Raw genomic sequence first — 23,028 nt, 5'->3', positions numbered from 1 at the left:
GACCCAGAGCTGCAGTTGCTCTGGGCAGCCTGTGTAGCCTCTTCCATTATCCTGCTCTTAGCTTTATTGTGCTGGGTGGTCAGACAGTATGCCCCCCCAGCATTACATTATGATGGGCCAAATACAAAATCAAATGGAGGAGGCTTCTGACACCGTGTGTTATGGCTCCCTGTCTTTTAGAAAATTTGAAAAGCTTGGCCCTGAAATTGCAGACAAATTTATACCAGAACTGGTTAGATTTGTGGAAAGTCCAGATTTTCGAAATTCTGCAATTTCTACCTGGGCTGATCAGATCGTTTGCACTCTTTTTAAGGGCAGACTTTTTGATTGGGCTGTTGATGTTCTGGATCACTCTCATTTGAGACAGGAACCTTTGGAATTCATAGCGTTTGTGCTTCACAACTGGTTACGCCTAGATCCAATGACTTTCCCTTTAAATGAGCTCCTGGCAGCCTGTCAATCAGCTTTTCCTTCAACTGCTTGCAAAAAAAATCAGCAAGCAGATAGTTGCACTGACAGTTTTCCGTCATCTGTGAAGCTTCCACCAAAAGCTGTTAATCCTAAGATTTCGAATAGAGATAGACGGAAAAAATCTAAAAAAAAAGTTTTGTTGCCCATAGCAACAGCATGTGAGAAGTCTATACCTGTGAGATCTGTATCTCCGTTACCCATGGTAACCAAACCTTTGTTTCCCAGTAGTCTTAGACGTTCCATTGATGATCCTGTGCTGGTGAAAATTCCCAGAAAGTGTTCCCAACCAGCAAAGTCGTTATTCATAGCGACTGCGCATCAGACCTATGATCAGACTCTGCCATTAACAGATAATGACATCCAATTGTCTTCTATAGGAGTCAAATGGACTTATGAAACTACTAATGAACTCTCGTTACTAGCCAGGGAGAATAAAGATTCCTGTTTAAATGAATTGTCTGAATATGATTATGAAGAGATATTACAGAGTATTGAGCAGATCAACTTATTCGTGAAGCAGGGGAAATTTGCATATACTACAGTTCAACATTTGTTACAGGTTTTGGAGATTCTCAGGAATAGGGAATCTGCCAATTGCCTGCTAAATAACCCAATACATGTTCCTGCCATAAACTGTGTTCAGCCTGAATGTTCAGCTGTGAAGTGTGCATGGGATCCTCCATTTGAGAAATGGAACATTGAAGCCCTGATCTGTGAATTGGAGAGTGATTCAAGTTAATTTTGTCATGTGTTCAGTGTGAAAAGTGAAGCAGAATTGAATGCATGCATTAAGTCTGCCTATAATTTAATAAAAACTGGTGTGTGTGGATATAACTGTGTGGCTCCATTGATCGATGTGTGGGAAATGATTTTGGATGCTTTTTATGCGATTCAATCAGTTGATACTAGGGAAAGCACATTGTCAGTTGGAGATTGTTCCACTTCCTCAGTTCCTGAGGCTTCGCAATCCAGCCAGGTGACCTCAGAACCTCTGTCCCTGAGTTTCCCAGTTTCACAATTGAACTTGGCTCCAGATTCGCAAATTTGGCGTTCAGACCCACCTGCTTCAGCACCTTTGGCTGATTCAGCGAATGATTCAGAGCCCATGTTATGTGAAATTGAAATTCCTGTAATTCCACCCTGTACCATGGATAATTCAGTGTTACTTCCCAGTAAGACAGAAGCTACTAATACTTCCTTAACCTTGCCCTGCACAAATTTCTCAGCAGAGGACCCAGAGGTTCTGCTGACCTCTGAGTCCAGTCTAGCCAGTACTCATGGGTCTTTGTTCAGTGAAACAGAAATCAAAGAATTATTGCCTGCCTCAGCAAACACTTCTGCAGAATTTACCTGTGTTGATAAAGCTCAAATTCCTGTCTGATCCATCAGACACCAATAGATGCACCACATCAGTTCCTGAGTCTCAGCAATCATGTTCGGAAGCCTTAGAACCCCAGCATCTGAATTTTCCAATCTCCCAGTTGAAAAATTATGGTTCAGATTCACAAGCCCTGTGATCCTGATCCTCCTGTTTTTGTACCTTGCTCTAGTTCCACGAATAGTTCTGAGCATCTATCATGTGAACCAGAATCATTGCCTTGTTCAGAAAATATTCCTGTGAATTCGCCCTGTACCATGAATTGTTTAATTCTCTCCAATGAAACTCGGCTCACAGAGTCATTCTGCTGTCCAGCAGGTGCTTCCATGGTTTTGCCCTGCAATATGGACTGTTCAGTGATCCTGTCCAGTGAAGCTGAAATTACAGGGTCTTATGCTTCACTCAATATTGTAGATGCCTCAAGATCTTGAGCAGAAGACTCAGAGGCTCTGCTTACTTCAGTTGGTGTTGCAGTTATATTCACTTGTTTAGCAGCTGTTTTGGAATTACAGTCTGCTCTAGTAAAACTTGATGAATCCCTGCCTGGTGAAGCAGAAGCCATTGAGGCATTGTCCTTGTCAGCAAGCGTCTTAGATATCTTGCCCTGTACACAGTCTGATTTTGCTAATGATGTTGAGTCCCTCTCTGATATTATAGTAGCCAGGGAACTTCAGCCCTGTCCTCTGAATGTTTCAGAAGTATTGCCCTGTAACATGGATAATTCCGACTCTCTGGAAAAAATAATAGAAATCTCAGAATTTCAGTCCGGTTTAACGAGTGTTCTTGAACCCCAGCCCTGTATCCTGGAGAGTTCTGGTTCTCTGGCCAGTGTGGCAGAAGTTCCAGAGTTTCCTTCCTGTCCAGTGAGTTCCTCAGTTTTGCCTAGTTCAGTGGGGGTTGCTGCAATACTGATTTGTTTTGCAGCCCTTCATGAGCTCCAATCTAGTGTATTAGATGAGTCTCTGTCTAGTCCAGGGGAAGCTGTGGAAGCCCTGTCTAGTTCAGTGCATATATCAGAAGATTTGTCCTGTATTATAGATGCCCCTGAACATGATTTGTTTATAACCTTGGTAGAATCAGCGACATCTTAGTCTGATCCTGCATTCTCTAGTGAGAATCCAGTAACTGTGAAGTTTAGTCATGATGATTTTTTTTTGCCCAGTCCTGGTTTCGGTCCTATCTTGACTGACTCTGAGGGTCGCAGTTCCTTGACATGCCCAGAGGTTTCTCTTGTGCCAGTGTGCTCAGATGTGCTTTGTGTGCCAGAATGCCCAAGTGTCTCTAATGTGTTAGCATGCTCAGATGCTTTCCTAATGGAGACATGTTCTGATATTGCCAGTTTGCCTGCATGCCCAGAGATGGTTCTGGTCCTTGAAAGCCCTGATCTTGATGTTTGTCCTTGTAAACCTGACTCTGGAATTGCCCTGCGTTCCATAGGGGTTCTTGATAGTTCTCCATGTGAGCCTAAGAGGCGTTCTGACCTTTGGGGATCTCTTTGGAACTTCAAAGTGTTCTGGGAGATCTCTGAGGAAACTTGTCCTGGTACCTTGGACTGGTTCAACAGTGGGTATTGTGTTAGTAAGGACAGTTCCGGTGGGCATTGCAAAGGGTTTGGCATTTTTGGACAGTCCCTGGAGGGCGATGGGTATCGCTCAGAGTTTCGGGGGTTTTTTCTTGGAAGTCACGGTTCTGATGGGTATTACACTGAGACTTGTGGTACTGATGGGCATGGTTCTATAGGTTTTGGTCCTGATGGGTTCGGTCTTGTAGTGACTGATTCTGGAATTTGGTCTTGTCGGGCTGTCCCGGCCATCATGAATTATCAGTCAGATTGTTTTACTGGGAATGTCAGTTTTGTTAGGCGTCTGGAAACCGCCTTTAAAGGAGGGGGGTACTGTCATGATCGCTTCTGCAACATGTACTGCTGGCTGCAGAGGTGCTGCAGCCAAGTAGTTCTGATTCCTTCACATGCATTTGCTAGCATAGCATTGCTTGTGATAGTTTGTCAGCTAGGGAATGGTAGTCAAGCCAGCCTGCTTGTGACTGATTACCATTCACCTGTGTGGAGATTTGCATCTCTGCTCTCATTGGATGACTTCAGTATAAAGGTATGCTTCCTGCAGGCGTGCCCCGCCCATCATAGTTTCAGTCAGTCTAGGCTGATAATGGGTCTCTGAACACTGTGAAATATAGTTCCTTGTACTGTTACTTTCTAGTTTAGTTCTTGTGGAGTTACGTTATATATTTCCCACGGGGACATATTTACGTACTCCTTCTTGTATAGAGTTGTAGTATTGTATTGCCTAGCTTAGTTGCTGCATTGCTTCAGATCTAGCTAGTCATCCTGATTTATGTTATATATTGGTTCATTGCCAATATATACATATTCTAGTCAGCGTTTGTTATTTTTGCTAGTCTTGCGTCATATATTGGTTCATTGCCAATATATACGCATACTAGCGTGTTTGTTGTTTTCCATATTGCGTTCGCGGATTACTGTATCACATTGATAGCTGTAATTATAATTCTTGTGATACTCTTGTGTGATTTATCTGTGCTCTTGTACTCGGCCTTGTGGGTTGCGCCAATCTCCTGCGCAGGATCGGCGAATCCTCCCAGTCCTGTCCTTGTGGAGTAAGCCATTGCTGCGGTTGCGATTGGCTGCTTCATTCCAGTCCTGTCATTGCGAGGTCACCATTGCTGCCGTTGCTATTGGCTACCTCACTCCAGTCTGTCTTGTATTCGCCTGAATGTTTGCTATCGCAAAAGTAGCGCAACATCGCACTGCGCTGCTATTGCGTATTATTGGAGACCCAGAGCTGCAGTTGCTCTGGGCAGCCTGTGTAGCCTCTTCCATTATCCTGCTCTTAGCTGTATTGTGCTGGGTGGTCAGACAGTATGCCCCCCCAGCATTACAACATACAAACAAAATAATATGACAAAAACTATAACGTTGCAAGCTTCTAAAATGATAACATACTTCCAAAACTTAAAGAGGAACTGTGACCAAGGATTTAACTTCATTCCAATCAGTAGCTGATTCCTCCTTTCTCATGAGAAATCTTTACCTTTTCTCAAACAGATCATCAGGGACGCCTGTATGACTGATATTGTGGTGAAACCCCTCCCACAGTGTGATGTCAAGACCATGGTCCTGACATCACACTTTGGAAGCCTTGTTGCATTGTGGGAAATAACGGCTGCTTCCAACAGCCAAGTAACCAGTATCTCCCTATGTGCATATATAAATCTATAAAAAAACAACCTTTTAGCTTATCACATTATTAGTGGGTGTGGTTATAGATAGTGGCAATGGGTGCTGTCTAGTTTTTTTTATGCCTGCCAGTAGCAAAGATGATGACGTGCAGGCTGACTGTGGATCAAACAATATGAAGAAATTACATGGCGAATATCAATCATTTCTTGATCTTTCTTCTATTTTTTAATTTCTCACTTTGCAATTAATTGATTTATTTTTACCCCTTTTCACTAAAGCTCCTCTTTAAATGTTCTAATGTTGTTAATTATATTCATCGGGCACCCTTTTTCCTGCTTTGGACGCTGTATTAACGATAAATGCATTAGAGTCTATTGCAGCACCCTTTTTTGCCACCCTCAGCCAGCACACTTTTCGTCCACCCTTAGCTGGCGCCCTTTTTTCCTGTTACCTCTCTCTGGGTTCTCCAGACAGGAGCTTCAGCTGTCAGTCAACGTGCATATTTTTAAGTGTGGTAGTATTAGACAATTAAGAGAAATTAAAACGGGTCTGAATACACTGTGTGCTATAGAATGTGTGGGTGCTTTATGAATGGAATAAAGGCAATGGCCTCAATTCACTAAGCTTATCTCCTGTCTTTAATAACTCTTCTAGAGTTATCACCATGGCGATAAGGCATGTCATATTCAGGAAACATTTTACATCAGGCAAACCTAAAGTTAACTCTTCTGTCTTTAAGTTAACTCTTCAATCCTTAAAATAACTCCAGAGTTAAAGACAGGCTGTTTATTAACTGCTGTGTGAAAATAACTACAGAGGAGGTAAATTAACTACAGAGGAGGTAAATTAACTACAGAGGAGGTAAATTAACTACAGAAGAGGTAACTTAAGGAATGAAGAGAGAAAATAACTCTATCACTGTGTGGAGGTAAGTTATCTCTTGCCTTATTATCTCCAGCATGATCTTAGTGAATTGAGGCCAAAGTGTTCTTGTTGCAGCATCTTTGAATACTCACCTCAGAGTCTTTATTGCTTTCTTCACCCATCCATCATTGGGGTTAGCACAGACCATCTCTGACTTTAAATTCCTTGTAAAGAACCTGTAAGAACAAGTTAGTGATAATGAATGGCTGCATTCTAGTGCTGAGAATGTGCTCATTTATTAAATGTCACTGCGCCACCAAATCATCCATAGATTCCTAATATTGTTTTTTTAAATCCTCGATCTGCAACATCTTTAGAATTTTTGACAGTGTTACATTAAATCCATTCACCGTTTTGCAGTTAAATATCGTCTGCAGTTTGGCTTATGTAGGGCGCTATTGATAAATAACGTTACTGTGCACAATAACGTCTGCTGTTTGGCATATGAACGGCGCTATTGTTAAATAACGTTACTATGCACCATTTTTCTTCTTTTTTCCCTGTGCGCCATTATTATGCAGTACTGACGATAAATAGCGACAAGCGTATCTTTTTAATGAGGTGCCATTTTTATGCATCGGTGCTGTGCGCCATTATTCTCTGATCCGTCAGTACAGGGCATGCGCAGTAGCTCAGAAGCATTGGCACAGGGACATAGGACGCAGGGACACTTAGATATTATTAGGTAGGATGCACCCTGTATGCATTTAGAGAGTTTAGCTTGTTTAATTCCCCCTCATTTGTGTCTAATCACAAGTTGTAATTTGATCTCTCTCCTGTGTCAGTTGACTGGCATGGCAGATAAGATCATTTGAAAGCACAGGATGTTAACAATTTGACTGCCTCCATGAAAACAGGAAGTAGAAACTGTGCAGATTAATTGCAGGATTTGTATCAGCTGTAACAAAGAAATGTTTCTGTGTAAAGGATATTATGCTGTTATGTATCTTTTAGAGCAGAGAGGACGCACTGAGTTCAGGTCCCCTTTAAGAGTATTTTACCTGGTAACTGAAATGAAGAGGTTCCCAAGTTCCTTTGATCAATACCAGAATAAAATTGAAAAAAATCCGGTAGCGCAGCATGTCTGAGTATCAGTAATGTTATACTTTAATTAGTATCAAATCACATAAAATCATATACAATTAAACTGTCTAGAGACAGTTTCACATAAAATATATCTATGGCTAAAAACATCAATAGCAATTACCCTTGTAGTATACTGTAAATTGTTGCCATATCATACAAACTGTGTGCATACAGAATTCACCATAGGATTGCTTCAAGTTTACTTAATAGTCTGATGTTAGCAATGCATTATCTCATACACAGCATATACTTTAAAGGACCACTATCGTCAAAAAAGTAGGCAGTTAAAATCTGACGGAACTGACAGGATTTGGGCCAGTCCATCTCCTCATGGGGGATTCTCATGGTTTTCTTTGTTTTCAACAGCCTTTCCTGAACAGCAGTTTAAATGCCAAAATAGCAAGATACCAACCAGCCTCCCTACTCACTTGTACACTATTTTGTCAGTTAGACTGCTGTTCAGGAAATGCTGTTGAAAACAAAGAAAACCCTGAGAATCTCCCATGAGGAAATGGACTGACTCAAAACCTGTCGGTTCTGTAAGATTCTAACTGCTTACTTTTTTCACTATAGTGTTCCTTTAATTATTCCAGACATCCCTCAGTCATACTTGAGTAATTCTTACTTAAAAATGTGTAAGCGCTCAGAAATTGGGAAAAGAGGAAAGGAGAAAAAAGTTGAGATTGGTGTGTATCGATCATATGATACAGTTCAATGTTCCATGGTATGCTGATTCCTCTGGTGCTGTAATCTGTTTATACTTAGGTGCACATTGCGGTTTTATTAAATAGTCAGCCCAGTTCCCAAAATAAGTCAAGGTTCAAAGTTATTGGTTTTATGCTGTTTAATGCTTTTAGACCATAGATGCGTTTTGTGTTTTGATACCACTTTGAGGTGTAATTGCAACCAAGGTTTTTTGGTCTGGGATAGAGTGGGGGCATAACTGGTCAGGATTAGGGCTTTAATTGCACTTTGTGCTCCAATTAAGATATCACTTCTCTTCCTGTAACCAGCACAGGAAATCTTCTCACAGACCATACAGAAGTCTCTCTGAATTCTCTTTTCTCCATACCACAACATATTATTTATTTACCATTTATATCCTGTGTCACAAAATTTCAACCCATTTCCTGTTCCTTGTAACCCTGTCCCTGACACAAGAAGATAAGAAATGCATATTCATCTAAATCTGAAGCATCAATAGAAATCAGAGAATGGGATCCCTTTCGTGGGGACACGATGGCTAACAAAAACATGCTTCCACTGTGTATTCTGAATTAAAATACATTTGCTTAAGTCCCTCCTTAGTCTGAAGGGAAAATAAAAATAATAAACAGATACTCACCTAAGGAGAGGGAAGGACCTGGGTCCAATAGATCCTTCCCGTTCTCCTCCCGGTCTCCATGTTCCTCTGCAGGCTCCCCTGTTAGCAGTCCATGACTGTTCGGTCATGGACTGCTTTCTTCTGTGTTGGGTGGCCTTCGTCAGTCTTCATTAGCACTCGGGTTTCCAAAGACGGGCCACTCTGTACTGCGCACACACAAGCACCTCCTCTCGTGCACTAGCGTGTTCGCAGTACAGAGCCGCCTGTCTTCGGAAGCCCAAGTGCTTCCGAAGACTGCCGAAATCTCCCGCGGCAAATGGAGGAGCCTGCAGGGGAACGAGGACACCAGGATTTAGGCTTCAGACTTGCTTTAAAACAGACTTATGCTTGTCCAAGCTCTGTCCTGACCTTTCCTGCATGATCTGGTATTCTGGTTTCCTTCCAATACCAGTCATGTGACAAATGCCAGGCTAGAATGATCTGCTGATGGACATTTTTAGAGATCAGAATGGACTACTGACTGGATTGTCATTTCCCTGAGGTTAATACTACAGCATTTAGACACAACTTTAGCTTGTACAATCTTGAACTGAATACTGAACAATCTAGAACTTCTGTGTCTGCAGGAAAGGTAAGTACCTTGTAATATTCAACTGAAATAAGCATGCTGACCTGGATAACAGAAGTAGGCTGGATAAGGCCTTAGTACAAATTTGTGCTGACTTTTTGTTCTGTGCTTACTGTCTGCTATAGATTGTGATATTTTGTCTTTCATTAAATCACAGTTGAGCATTGTTGTAGCCTTGGCTTGCGTGAGACAAGAAAACTGTGACAGAATGGCACTTACATGATGGCATCAATGTCACACAGCCCGTTGCTATCCTGGACGACATAGTGCTTAAGGTGTTGCGTTGGTATGGGCCTGGGGGAGTATGAAATGCAGCAGGGAGCAGGTATTGAACCTGTACAAAGCAAACAAGATGATGAGTGTAACTTTTGAGGTGGATTCACAAAACTTATTTCATAAAATATCTTTCCTTACTTTTTATATCATGATTTATTTCTCCTGACTTATAATTTATCTATGCTTGGGGTTGATTCACAAAGTTTTTACTTTAATTATCTCACAACACTTATTTTCCACTTAAGCTATAAAGAGAGTTCATTGATGATAAAATTAGATAAGGCGCAATAAATCATGAGTTAAGACGGTTGGGCATTGCCCCAGGGTTGCCTTTGTGTTTGTACACAGTAATTGCATACTGACGCATAGGGAACTCCGGCAGGAAATTCACTGCTGGTTTTGGGGTTTTATGTACATTTTCATTACTGATGAGTAGACATTTATCTGTTCTTTAATCACATTTAGAAAACATTTTTCCTATCCTACCTTTAAAACTGATTTTCTCAAAAACTAGAAGGATCTTTTTTGAAAATCCCCCCTCCTGAACATGCCCTACAAATCTGGTGATCCTAGCTTGTATGGGTGTTTTGCTATGAACAGCTAAAATAGGCACCATTGTCAGAATGTGTTGCTTTAATTTATGCAGAAAAACACTAACACCTTTTTAAAATATGATTTTTAAGCAAAACAATGATTTTATGGTAAACATAACTATGGTTAAGTTAGAGAGATTTTTTGTTTTTAACTAATGGCTCTTATATTCTCAGCTAATGAAAGGTTACATATACAGGCCCATATGAAATTCACTTTTTTTTCTCCTGAGTTTTTTCCTAAGAGATAATTTTTTATATTGTACTTAAACATGTTTTTCGGCACTTTGCAATTGAATTGCGGTGTGATGCTATCAGCAGTGTGAAACTGGTTCTAAACAGTGTGAAACTAGTTCTAAAATTGTCAGCCAAAAATTAGCAACCTTCTTCCCAACACAATCTGATAAATGCTGGAGAAACTGCCAACAAATAGGCTCATAATTACATACTAGTAGACCCAAGCCTGTTTAAAAACGGGCTCTAGGTAAGCACACGCTGGCCCGGCTTACTGGCCCCGTCCTGTCTCAACAGCTGTCCGGGTCTGTGCTGCGCACATGCGCAGTAGCAAAATGCATGGACCCAAGGACACAGAGTCAGAAACACGCAGGGACACAGGGGTTTTATTATAGAGGATATGGTGGATGTCCTTACATTAGAAAAATTTGGAGACAGACTTTTGACGTGATTAGCTCACTCTCCGGGTATAAAATACCCTTGGAACCAAGACTAGCTCTTTTTAATTTAAACTTAAACCAATTTCCTCCCAACCATAGAAATCTGATAGCCAACATTACTCTTGCAACAAAAATAGCAATTTCCATAAAATGGAGAGACCCCACTTCAATAAACGAGATCACTCAAATAATTAATACAAATTATGATTATGAACATATCTACGCCAACTTACATAATACAATAGACTCCTTTAACCAAAAATGGGATAGAAACTTATTTTATTATTACCCATATACATCTCTAAGATTGAGGAAGAAAGGGCTGTTTGACCTCTGTACTCAACAGAGGGAGCGATCTTGGCAATACCGATGTAAAGTATAGACAAAGTATGTTAGTTGGTGGCTGGATGGTGGTTAAGGGCTCTGCCTCTGACACAGGAGACCAGGGTTCGAATCTTGGCTCTGCCTGTTCAGTAAGCCAGCACCTATTCAGTAGGAGACCTTTGGCAAGTCTCCCTAACACTTCTACTGCCTATAGAGCGCGTCCTAGTGGCTGCTGCTCTGGCGCTTTGAGTCCGCCAAGAGAAAAGACAAGACAAATGTTATGTGTCTTGTCTTGGTGCTGCTCCTTTAAAAGCCACTCTGGGTGGTGAAGATATCTGTACAGGACAAGGGGGAAAAAGGAAGAGGAGGGGGAGAGCGCACTCAATAGACAATTTGAGAAAACTGGTTAGCCAACCGTGGAATAATCTCACCTGAGATTCTTGCCGAGATTGCCAAGTTTGTGCCTAAATTACTCCACGCAGCTCTGTATGCTTTACACTTGTAAGCCACAGGCTGCAGGAGCTCTAGGAGCCAGGAGCTGGCTCAGTTTGTGTGAGGGGTAATGGCTGGGAGAAACTCCACTCTGCTCTTCGTGTCTCACACAATAAACAGTGGCATGTTTCCGAGAGCTCAACTCTCTGTCTCTCTCTTTTTTTTTTTTTAGCCTGATGAAAGAGAGTTGAGCTCTCGGAAACGCGTCGCTGTTTATTAGAATAAATACTTTTAACTACATTACAAGGCAGCTGCCTTTTATCCTTTCTACCACGCACTTGCTTGTCAGCTCACAAACCTCCCTCCAGCTGCCTGCTGCTTGCTTGTGTGAGACACGAAGAGCAGAGTGGAGTTTCTCCCAGCCATTACCCCTCACACAAACTGAGCAGGCTCCTGGCTCCAAGAGCTCCTGCAGCCTGTGGCTTACAAGTGTAAAGCATACAGAGCTGCGTGCAGTAATCTAGGCACAAACTTGGTTCCTCCTGCACATCCAAGACACCTTTGTGCAGACACTCCTAAGCATAAATGCGGCCGACCTATAGCGGTAGGTAGCATTTTCGAGGAGTGGAAATACATCTGATCCAGGACTGAAGTTTAGTGGACGGAGGAGCATCTGTGCCAGTACATCTTGTGGAGGGAGATCGCTGGAAAGACCTGGTCCCCGGTTCTGAGTGGGACAAAAGCTCTTCAATCGACCAACACATATGGGCTAATCGGCAAGAATCTCAGGTGAGATTATTCCACGGGTGGCTAACCAGTTTTCTCAAATTGTCTATTTAGTGCGCTCTCCCCCTTCCCTTCCTTTTTCCCCCTTGTCCTTTACAGATATACCGTATATACTCGCATACAAGCCAAATTTTTGACCCCCAAAAAGCGGGTCAAAAGTTGGGGGGTCGGCTTGTATGCGAGTCATGTGGTGGTGGTCCGCGCCGCCCCGCCAGGCGTCTCAACCCCCCCCCCCCCCGCGGCCGCTGCTGCTTTTACCTTAGCCAGTGCCGCTTCTTCTATTCCCCTCCTGTCCGGCTCCGTAATTCACAGCAGCGCTCTTCACGGCGGCTGCAGTAGAGAGAGAGCGGGTCCCATAGTAACCGCCGCTACAGGAAGTCGCGCTCTCTACTACTTCCTGCCTCATCACAGCAGCCGCCGTGAAAAGCGCTGCTGTGAATTACGGAGCCGAACAGGAGGGGAATAGAAGAAGAGGCGCCAGCTAAGGTAAAAGCAGCGGCGGCCGCGGGGGAGGGGGAGGCGGGGGCACTACCCAGCGATCCTGGGGCACTATACTAGCTATACTGGGGCACTTTACTAGCGATACTGGGGCACTTTACTAGCGATACTGGGCACTATACTAGCTATACTGGGGCACTATACTAGCTATACTGGGGCACTATACTAGCTATACTGGGCACTATACTAGCTATACTGGGGCACTTTACTAGCTATACTGGGGCACTTTACTAGCTATACTGGGCACTATACTAGCTATACTGGGGCACTTAACTAGCTATACTGGGCACTATACTAGCCATACTGGGCACTATACTAGCTATACTGGGCACTATACTAGCTAAACTGGGACACACTAGGGGAATAAGGCGGCCAGCATTTCCTACCCCTGGCTTAAATGGGGGTTAATCATTTTTTACTGTTTTTTTAGGTAAAAGTGGGGGGGTCAGCTTATATGCGGGTCGGCTTATATGCGAGTATATACGGTACATCTCTAAGAAGGTTCTGCTTAGAGAGAAGATGACAAATAATTTGTAAGTTATCTCCTCTAACCATTCGATCCTTATGAGTGACTAATATATATAAAAAGCATAAATCATCCCTCTACTACATAACAAACACAGGTATAAACTGTAGTATGGCACAGGTTAATGTTTTAAAGGTTATACCTTGTTGTTTATTTTCTTTTCTTTTTCTAATAACTAGCACATTATATCCTTTTCCTTCTTTCTCTTCCATTACTTTTACTCTATGAAAATATAGAGTTTTCTTATGTTTTCTTGTTACAAATGTAGTCATATGATCAAAATGCAACTATATATAATGTATGTGCAATCTTCATTCACTTAATAAAATGTTTTGAAAACAAAATTGTCAGCCATACCGGAGGGATGGGGTATAAGAATAGGTGGTCTGAGTCCAAATCAGACACAAGCATGAAAATCTTATGAGAAGATGCGCACAAGCTCTTCTTGGTTCCACTGAGCAGATAATTGAAAGAAGGGGTGGTTCACTTGAATTTTTCAGCATTAAGTTTTAAGTTCTCTTAAGATGTTAGCAAGAACATGTTATTTTTTTTATCATTTTATTCAAGAAGATTACTATGAGTTCTGACACAGCTGCTAGTACAGATGAGACTATTTTTGATCCTATTCTACATAATACAACTGGTATAATTCTGTTTTTGAATGAATACGATTTATGTGAACTTGATTATAAAGCCCTGATCATAATGGAATACTTTTATATGGAAATGCTACTTGGAACTGTTCATATTTTTGTATATATGCTGTATGAAAAGATTTTTTTTTGTATAAAAACCAAATACTGAGTGCTGCGATTCCTTTTAAGGTATCATCAATCTATAACAACTGCTATAGGAGGGCTCAGACCCCACTATGCCCACTTTATGATGTCAACGCTGTAAAGTCTGGTTTCTTTACTGAGTTGATGATCATGCTAAAGGCAAGAACCACGCAGGCTCTTGACACCATTGACTTGAATGCAATTTAGGTGAAAATTTGCTTTTGGATTTGCCAACCCAAAGAATTTGGACCTATTTGAGCAAATGGAACAGGGAGCTATTCGACCGACACTAGTTTTAATCATCTTCCTATTTCATCATCATAATCATCATCATCAACTCCAAAAATAAAGACATTAATGAAATGCATCACCATCATTATCCAAACTGCTCATTGTTGGGACATTGAGTCATCATGATCAATTTGCTGTTCAGTTAATTTCCTGGACATCTTGTAGAGAAGCACAGACCCCTTCTGCTGGGCCATTTGTTGTCTCAGTCTTTAGAAATAAGGACCCAGTGGGGATTTCCTTTGAAAATAAATGTGAGTGTTGCAAGCCCTTATGGGGCAAGTTTCTCCCTGTAACTCATTTCTTCATCACTACTTCCTTTCCTGATGCATTTCCATTGGCCACCGAGGCCACCTTCAAGAAAAGAGGATCTGAGAAGTATATTTGTTTTTGTTGCTATCTGACTTGGTGCAGGATACTGGGGTACGGTAAGTTGTGTAACCCAGCTATCCACAAATAGTGGTGGGACCTCTCTTCCCACGACCCTGCTATCTAGCCTAACTCTAAACTCCACTAATAGGCCTTGCCGAACTCTAACCCCTCCATCTCTTGTGTGTCTTACTAGAAACCCTTCCTTACTGCTTTCCCTGACAAATGTAAATACATATATGTGCCTAAAGCCTATTCTGTAGCTAACCCTAACTATGTAAGCTTTGTCCTTAGCTACACTCTTTAAATGATGCCTAATCCTGACCTATGCTTCAATCTATCATTTCATTTAACCTCACATGATACTTTCCACTAACCATTAACCCTACCTTAATCCTAACCTAAATCTAAACTGACCAAACAACAAACACTACACCACTATTCCAACCCTATAGCCCTTAACTTTCCTAACCCCCTGATAGCAGCATAAAAGCACACTTGCACTGAAGGGTATGTGGAGGCTGACATATTTATTTCCTTTTAAATAATGCAAACTGCCTGGTAGCCCTGATGATACTCTGCCTCTAATACCTTTAGCCACAGACCCTCTACAAGCAAGCAGATCAGGTGCTCTGACTGAAATTTGACTGGATTAGCTGCATGCAGGCCTGGATTTACCTCACAGGAGCCTATAGGCACAGATCTCTTGGCACCTTAGACTTCACCCTCCATGAGCCCAGGGGCGCCGCGAGGCATAAAGCGAACCAAGCGGTCGCTTGGGGCCTCACAATCTTAGGGGCCTCGGCGGCTCCGTGACGTCGGCGTGACGTCACTTTTTCCCCGCAGCCCCGCCGGGCTGGCAGAGCAGAGCAGGGCTACAGGAAGATGGCCGCCGCCGAAGCCCTGCTCTGGAGACTATGTCTCCAGTACAGGGCTTCGGGTGGCCATCTTCCCGACCCGTAGCCCTGCATGAATCAGCGCGGGAGATTGGAGGAGGAAGCCAGGGAGGGAGCTCCGTGGGAACTGCGCGCCTGAGAAGCCGGCCGGGAGAGGAGACCAGGGAGAGAAGACTTCTGCCAGTGCCAGCCTGCCAGGTGAGTAAATTCTTTTCTTTTTGCAGCCGCAGCCCTAATTGCGAATTTGCGATTGATTTCTGCTGAACTGTGCCCTAAATGCGTTTGATATCTGCTGAAAATGTGGCCCTAATTGCGATTGATTTCTGCTGAACTGTGCCCTAAATGCGTTTGATATCTGCTGAAAATGTGGCCCTAATTGCGATTGATTTCTGCTGAACTGTGCCCTAAATGCGTTTGATATCTGCTGAAAATGTGCCCTAATTGCGTTTGATATCTGCTGAAAATGTGGCCCTAATTGCGATTGATTTCTGCTGAACTGTGCCCTAAATGCGTTTGATATCTGCTGAAAATGTGGCCCTAATTGCGATTGATTTCTGCTGAACTGTGCCCTAAATGCGTTTGATATCTGCTGAAAATGTGGCCCTAATTGCGATTGATTTCTGCTGAACTGTGCCCTAATTGCGTTTGATATCTGCTGAAAATGTGGCCCTAATTGCGATTGATTTCTGCTGAACTGTGCCCTAAATGCGTTTGATATCTGCTGAAAATGTGCCCTAATTGCGTTTGATTTCGGCTGAAAATGTGCCCTAATTGCGTTTGATTTCTGCTGAAAATGTGCCCTAATTGCGTTTGATTTCTGCTGAAATGTGGCCCAAATTGCGTTTTTATTTTCTGGTGTCTGGGGTAACTGTTGCTGCATTTATTATTTAATGGTCATAGTTGGCTATATTTGCTGTGCTACGGTTAAGCTTCGCCCATACAATGTCATGGCCGCGCCAATCTTTCGGCGCGCTACGCGCGCCTCAATCACCCCAACATCCATTTTTTCCCCGCAAACAGCCCCGCCCCAATCCGCCCTCCTGCTCCACCCACATGTCATGGCCACGCCCACTTATGCGGGATAGCCACTCTTGCTACAGTCCGCTTGGGGCCACAAAAACCTTAGCTGCACCCCTGCATGAGCCTACAAACCCCCGCTGAACTGCACCACAAGTGTGCTGCCTAGCCCAGCTGTCACTTCTCCCTTACTGTCCTTGCCCGTCATAGGTAGCTACAGGTGCCCTTTAGTATTAGGTAGCCAGAGGAACCTTAGTATTAGGTAGCTAGAGGTGCCCCTGACTGAAGGGATGTCTCCTCAGTGAAATGCTGAGAGCCGGGTGAATAACATCTCATTTACTCTCTGATCAAGACTCTGAATAGGGAATGAAGGAGAGAGCCACCTCTCCAACATCAGGCGCCTATACAGTGCCTTATGGTAAATCCGGCCCTGACCGCATGCTTGTTTCAGATTTGTTATTCGGACACTAATGCAGCCAGAGATAAGCAGGACTTGTTTAAAAGGAAATAGATAATATGGAAGTAACCAAACCCCTCTCAGGTTTAGGTGTACTCTATGTACCTTTGAGGATAGATAGTCCTGGTCATTGCTTAGTTTCTGCTTTTACTGAACATTTCACATCAGAGCTTGCAAGAAGGTTCTAAACAGCAAAGAAACGGTTAAAGGTGCTGTTGATATGTTTAGCTGCCTTTTAGTCTTAGTATCAAAGTTAGATATTTAGCTTATCTTACAGGTTCTTGCAGCCACATGCTTCTGCATTAATATCTTATGTCCCTGACAGCTACTTTGCATGCTGGGGACATGCGATGCATGCCAGGAGACAGGGGCATAGCAATAGGGGGTGCAGCCGTAGCAACCGCTTTGAGGCCCTTGGGCCAGAGGGGCCTTGAAGGGCCCTTCATCAACTACAGCATTAGCTCTCTATTGGTCCTGTGTTCATAATAATAACTTCTATAGATACTTTGAATAGTAGTAATCATTAACAAGCACCCTATCCCCTTCTTGCACCTCTGACACTGTAGTTGCAATTGCAGGTTTTGGTGCGCCATATCAATTGTTATGTATAGTGTGCTTGGAGGCTTGCATCGGGGCCCGCGGCTCCTTAGCTACGCCACTGTCAGGAGATGTAGTTCCCATTGATGTGTTTACATCTCCTGCCTGGGAGATAAAACCACATTCATGAACTGCATCTTCCAGCATGCATTGCGTCTGCCAGGAACACAGGAAGTCACCACAGCACAGGGACACAGAAGAAGGAGGCATTTTCTGCACTTTGTAGTACCCAGGTGCTCAATATACTTTAAAGAGGCACTGTAAACACAGACTGAATTAATAATTAATATTGTAAAAAGCAATTTTATTCATCATTTTTACTATATTATTTTCACTACAGTACTTTTTTGAGATAACCATACACATTTTTTATATATATTTTTTTCAATATGAGAATTATGATTAATTTTTCAGATTGCTCATAACATGTACAGTAGTATCAAACCTGTGTCCTTAATTTTTCCCCAATTATGAAAAAAGAATATTAAAGAATCTGAAAAAAGATTTACAATCTACCCTACACCGTTCAATTGTCTCAAAAACGGATCAGAATTTTTCACCACGACCAAAAAACAAACAAACAACATTTAAAACATTCAGATTTTCTATGCCACCAATAGTTTTTATCAAAAAAGGGAGACTTGAATGTTATTTTTCAGGCGGGAGACCAAGCACTCTCTGATGTAAAAGTTGACAGTCACTGCAGGTCACTTACCTCCATTCTCTGGAGAACACAGTAGGATAACCATAGCTATAACAAAGGATATCTTTACTGCTAGGTGATCCATGTTGTTGGTTGGGAGAACAGACCAGTATGTGCAATGATTGGAAGCTTTCACTGTCTATTTATGTATGTAGCCTCGGTGTGGATCATTATAGGGAATTTTTGAAGAGTTTCCCATCTCTGACATCTCATTAATATGAAAGCATGGTTCTTAAATGTGTTTATATGTACTCTATAATTACAACACATTCCAGGACACTCCCAAGATATGTAAAATAGGGAAACAAATGATTGTAAATCACGCACCCTATCACAACGCCATACACTTCATATCACAGTTCTGTGGAAAAATCAGAAAGTACCATGAAGCACACCCGGTGATCACTGCTTCCACATTTAGGGTTCCTGGATTGCAAGGCAAAAGACATGAAGTTCTCATTAAGCAAGTCTATCTCCATATTATATGTGTGAGAGACCCAGAGAGAGAGACTGTGAATAGCGGCATACTGATATAGCTTTGGCTATCTTGTGGTAAAGTATGGAGCTAGGCCAATGGCCTCAATTCATTAAAGAGAAACTATAAAAAAAAGCTGTCATTCTGTAAACACCACATACCTATAGAGCTTTAAACAGTAACAAAAAAAGCTTTTCAGAAGTTTCTGATCACAGCCTGTGTGAAAAGAATACCTTGTGTATTAGATTTAAGTAACAAAGTTGGTGTCCAGACGAGAGATGTACCAGGTAGATACAAAAACTGGAAGGGTAGATGAGTAGATGAGTTGTAAAATGTGAGGGTGAAAAAAGGTGATGCAGGGTGAATAGATAAGAGATAAATGGGTATGTGGGGGCCTATGGAAATTACATTGGTGGAGGGTAAGGAGTGGTGGATGGAAGGGTATGTGAGAGGTGGGTAGGGTAGGGGGAGATCAGGTCAGGAGTGGTGACATGGGCAACAATGTACATTTGGATGAGGGAGAAGGAAATAAGAAAGTGAGTGACAGAAGAGAGGACATAAGAAGTGGGATGATAGAAAAGGGGTGGGTTGGTAAGTGAGGGTAAGGTGGAGTGACATGGATGGGGGGTTGAAAAGATGGATGAGGGTTATTATTGGACGGTATTTAGGAGTTTGAATGTTTGCCCATGAAAAAAATCCCACAATAAACCTGTAACGGAAAGACAGAATCCTACTGACACAAGGGAAAAAGGCGCCCTGATTTGAATAAAAACTTTTAAAGCCAGTTTAAAAACGAAAAAGAATAATGATTTATCTTACCTCAATGACGAAATCTCTGTAAACTTACAAAAGAGTTTTATTTGAGCACAGGCAACGCTTTTCGCGGGTCTGAGCCAGCTTCCTCAGGCCAATACAGTGCCAAATGACAGAAATCATGTAGTATAGGGAGCCTCTTTGAGAGTGCTCAAATAAAAATCTTTTGTAAGTTTACAGAGATTTCGTCATTGAGGTAAGATACCTCATTATTCTTTTTCGTTTTTAAACTGGTTTTAAAAGTGTTTATTCAAATCAGGGCACCTCTTTCCCTTATTGTGCATAGTTATACCCCCGTACATATTTGTCCAAGGGGTGGTGACAGAACACCCGTTGTTTTACCACGGTTAATGTTTTGTCCATCCTTTTTCGTCTAAGAGAGCGACCGCATCCAGGTCCGTCCAGGACCATCCCGAGTGGAGTGGGGTTTATGGTCTCCACCTGCTTCCTGTGGTCGGTTGCCCTTTGCAACCCTCCTTTGTGAATAGCCCTTTCAATCAATTAATTTCTCCACACACCTACAGTTGACATACTGCACTATCGGGCTCCCTTTTTTGTCTCCTGTATTTTTTTTTTCCATAGGGTGCCAAGACACCCCAACCACAATCCTACAGACACACTAGCCATTAGACCTTGGTAGTGTACCTTCATGTCTTCACAAAATGTCTGTAACACTCATTTCTCTTATACATTATAGCAGATAAGAAATCATTTACAAGTTTACATTAGAAAACTTCAAAGAAGGATGAAGCACTGAACAAAGCATGACTCATTTCAGATAAGAGCATGTTACATACCACATTGTGGTAAAAACAAAAAAACAAGCCTGACATTAACAGAACATAACTGTAAAATATGTGTCCAAGTTATCTAAATATTATTATGAGTAGTGACTAAAAGATTAAAATAAAACAGACAAACATCAAAAAGATCTAACAGTGAAGTAGTAAAATGTCACCATTATGGGACATCTCAGTGTTGAATTGTTTAGGAACAATTGATAGAAGTCCAGTAAAACCCTAGTTTGGGCTTGTAAATGTGTTATTTTCCTGCATATTGTGTAAATATATCATAATTTGCAGTGCACAAAGTTTTGTGCTATGCAATTAAAGCGGACCTGAACTCAGAATGTCCTCTCTGCTCTAAAAGATACACAACAGTATAATAACCTTTAAACAAAAAACATTTCATGATTACAGCTGATACAAATCCTGCAATAAATCTGCAATGTTTCTACTTCCTGATTCATGGAAGCCGACATATTGTTTACAGGCTGTACTTTCAAATGGGCTTATCTGCTTATCTGCCATAGGCAGTCATGTGACACAGGGGGGAGATCAGATTACAATTAGTGATTAGAAACAATTGAGGGGAAATTAAACAGGCTAAACTCTTTAAATACATTCAGGGCGCATTCCCGTTATGTTTTCCTTGTTTCTGTGCAAGCGTTCAGGTCCACTTTAAAGGGAACCTGAAGTGAGAGGGATATGGTGGCTGCCATATTTATTTCCTGTTAAGCAATACTAGTTGCCTGGCATCCTGCTGATATCATTGGCTGCAGTAATGTCTGAATCACACAATTGAAACAAGTATGCAGATAATCTAGCCAGACTTCAGAGCACCTGATCTGCATGCTTCTTCAGGGTCTTTATCTGAAAGTATTAGAGGCACGGGATCAGCAGGACACCCATGCAATTTGCATTATTTGAAAGGAAATAAAAATGTCAGCCTCCATGTTCCTCTCACTTCAGGTGTGCTATAAATTATGTCTGCATTATTCTCTGGCTGGCTGGGTTTGAAAAGCTGGCGTCCTGTGTAAATATCAAATGTAACTTGTGGCCTGTAGAAGTCAGTGAACTGTCCAAACTCCTCCCACTCTTCCGTCATCACCCTCATGAGGTAGTCAGGGAGGAGGCATGAACCAAACTTTAACTCTAAACACAAACCTAACATGCGCCTGTGGCGGCGGTGACAGGCCTAGAGCCCGTTTTTAAATGCCCTTAGGTCTACTAGTACTTCATAATTGATATCCCATTTTACTTTTTTTTTTCTTTTTTTTTCTTTTTTTTCTAAGTAATATTTTTACATCTTATCAATAAAATGCCTTTAGAGCCACCGGCAAGCAAGAAAACGCTCTAAATAATTTTGACAGTGTACTGTGCCCTGCACCCACCTGAAGCCCCCTGTCATGCACAGGTGCATGTTATGTCACACTATAAGCAATATCACTTATTTCTATTGACTGCACGTAAATAAATGAGCCTGCCAGCAGTGACATCCTCTACAGTTTTATCTCTCTTGTTGAAGATAATTTTGACAGTAACTTTCCACCTACTATTGGTTCGCCGCTGCATGCTTGTTCCCTTATTTCAATGTGCTTTGTTGTGGGCTCACCCTAAAGTGGGAGGGAAGTGTGGTTAAAATTTTCCCACTAAAGTGTGAGGATCCTGACAGTGGCTTTTTGGTTGGTTAATATTGGTTTATTACTGTATATACATGGACAAAGGCTCACCCATGCATAAGCCTGCTCCCCCCACTTTTGACCTAAAAAAATAGGCAAATTACCACTGTCTGGGCCTCACTGTAGGGCCATTCTTATCTTGTGCCTTCCCTATATCACATATACATGTTGTTATGCATGATGTTATTATTGCATAGGGCAAAAAGCAGGGATGACTCGAGTCCACTGGTCTGTAGAGACCTGGTGTGTGCTCATGTAAGGGAAAGGGGTGACAAGGAGTGCAGTCACTTGGGTTGGAGAGAATGGGATCGGACTGGCAAGCTAAGCTATGCTGCTTTCATGACAGTGACAGACTGATGACAGGAGGAAGGATCCACCACATCATATACAGCTATTATGTAGTGCATTTTTAGCCTTTTTTTTTTAGCTGGACCTGAACATCTTCTTCAAAGCAACATTACATAAAATACCAAAATGGCTGGCAAGAGGAATGCAACCTCAAGTTACCATTGTAGTGCTCTATTGCATTAAAGAGGAACTGTTACCAATGACTGAACTTCATTCCAACCCAGGAGCTGATACACCCTTTCCTAGGAGAAATCTTTATATTTCCTCAATTAGATTTTAAGGGGATTCTGTATGGCTGGTATTGTGGTGAAACCCCTCCCACAGTGGGATGTCAGGACCTAGGTGCTGGCAGTTTACTTGCTGTGAACCTTGTTGCATTGTGGGAAATAACAGCTGTTTGCAACTGCCAAGCAACCAGTAGCTCCCTCTGTTTATATGTTTATCTATAAAAAAACAACTTTTTAGCCTATCACATGGTGAGTGGGTGTGATAATGATTTTTATGTCTTCCAGTAGTAAAGATGATTATGTTCAGGCTGATTGTGGATCAAACTACATGAAAAATTTACATGGCGAATATCAATTACTTCTTGATCTCTCTTCTATTTTTAACTTCTCATTTTACAATGAATTGATTTTTTTCCCCCTTTTCGCTAAAGTTCTTCTTTAAAATTAGACACAGACATGCTAAA

At 41.9% G+C, this 23,028-nt stretch overlaps 1 protein-coding gene across 1 annotated transcript in view; it reads right to left on the bottom strand.

Moving 5' to 3' along the window:
- LOC137570456 (C-C motif chemokine 5-like) overlaps positions 1 to 18,352 on the bottom strand; it is a 31,918-nt gene extending 13,566 nt beyond the window's left edge. Inside the window, exons 1-3 of the mRNA XM_068279125.1 lie at positions 18,253 to 18,352; positions 9,248 to 9,362; positions 6,083 to 6,166 (exon numbers count right to left, since the gene is read on the bottom strand). Coding sequence (XP_068135226.1) covers positions 6,083 to 6,166; positions 9,248 to 9,362; positions 18,253 to 18,325 — 272 coding nt within the window. The 5' untranslated portion in view covers positions 18,326 to 18,352. The remainder of the gene's footprint in view (positions 1 to 6,082; positions 6,167 to 9,247; positions 9,363 to 18,252) is intronic.
- Between the last annotated feature and the right edge of the window lie 4,676 nt (positions 18,353 to 23,028).

The sequence above is a fragment of the Hyperolius riggenbachi genome, chromosome 4 (genome assembly GCF_040937935.1).
Source record: "Hyperolius riggenbachi isolate aHypRig1 chromosome 4, aHypRig1.pri, whole genome shotgun sequence".
NCBI classification, from domain to species: domain Eukaryota; kingdom Metazoa; phylum Chordata; class Amphibia; order Anura; family Hyperoliidae; genus Hyperolius; species Hyperolius riggenbachi.
The sequence above is the reverse complement of the archived record's forward strand: the minus strand, read 5'-3'. Positions and strand labels throughout refer to the sequence as shown.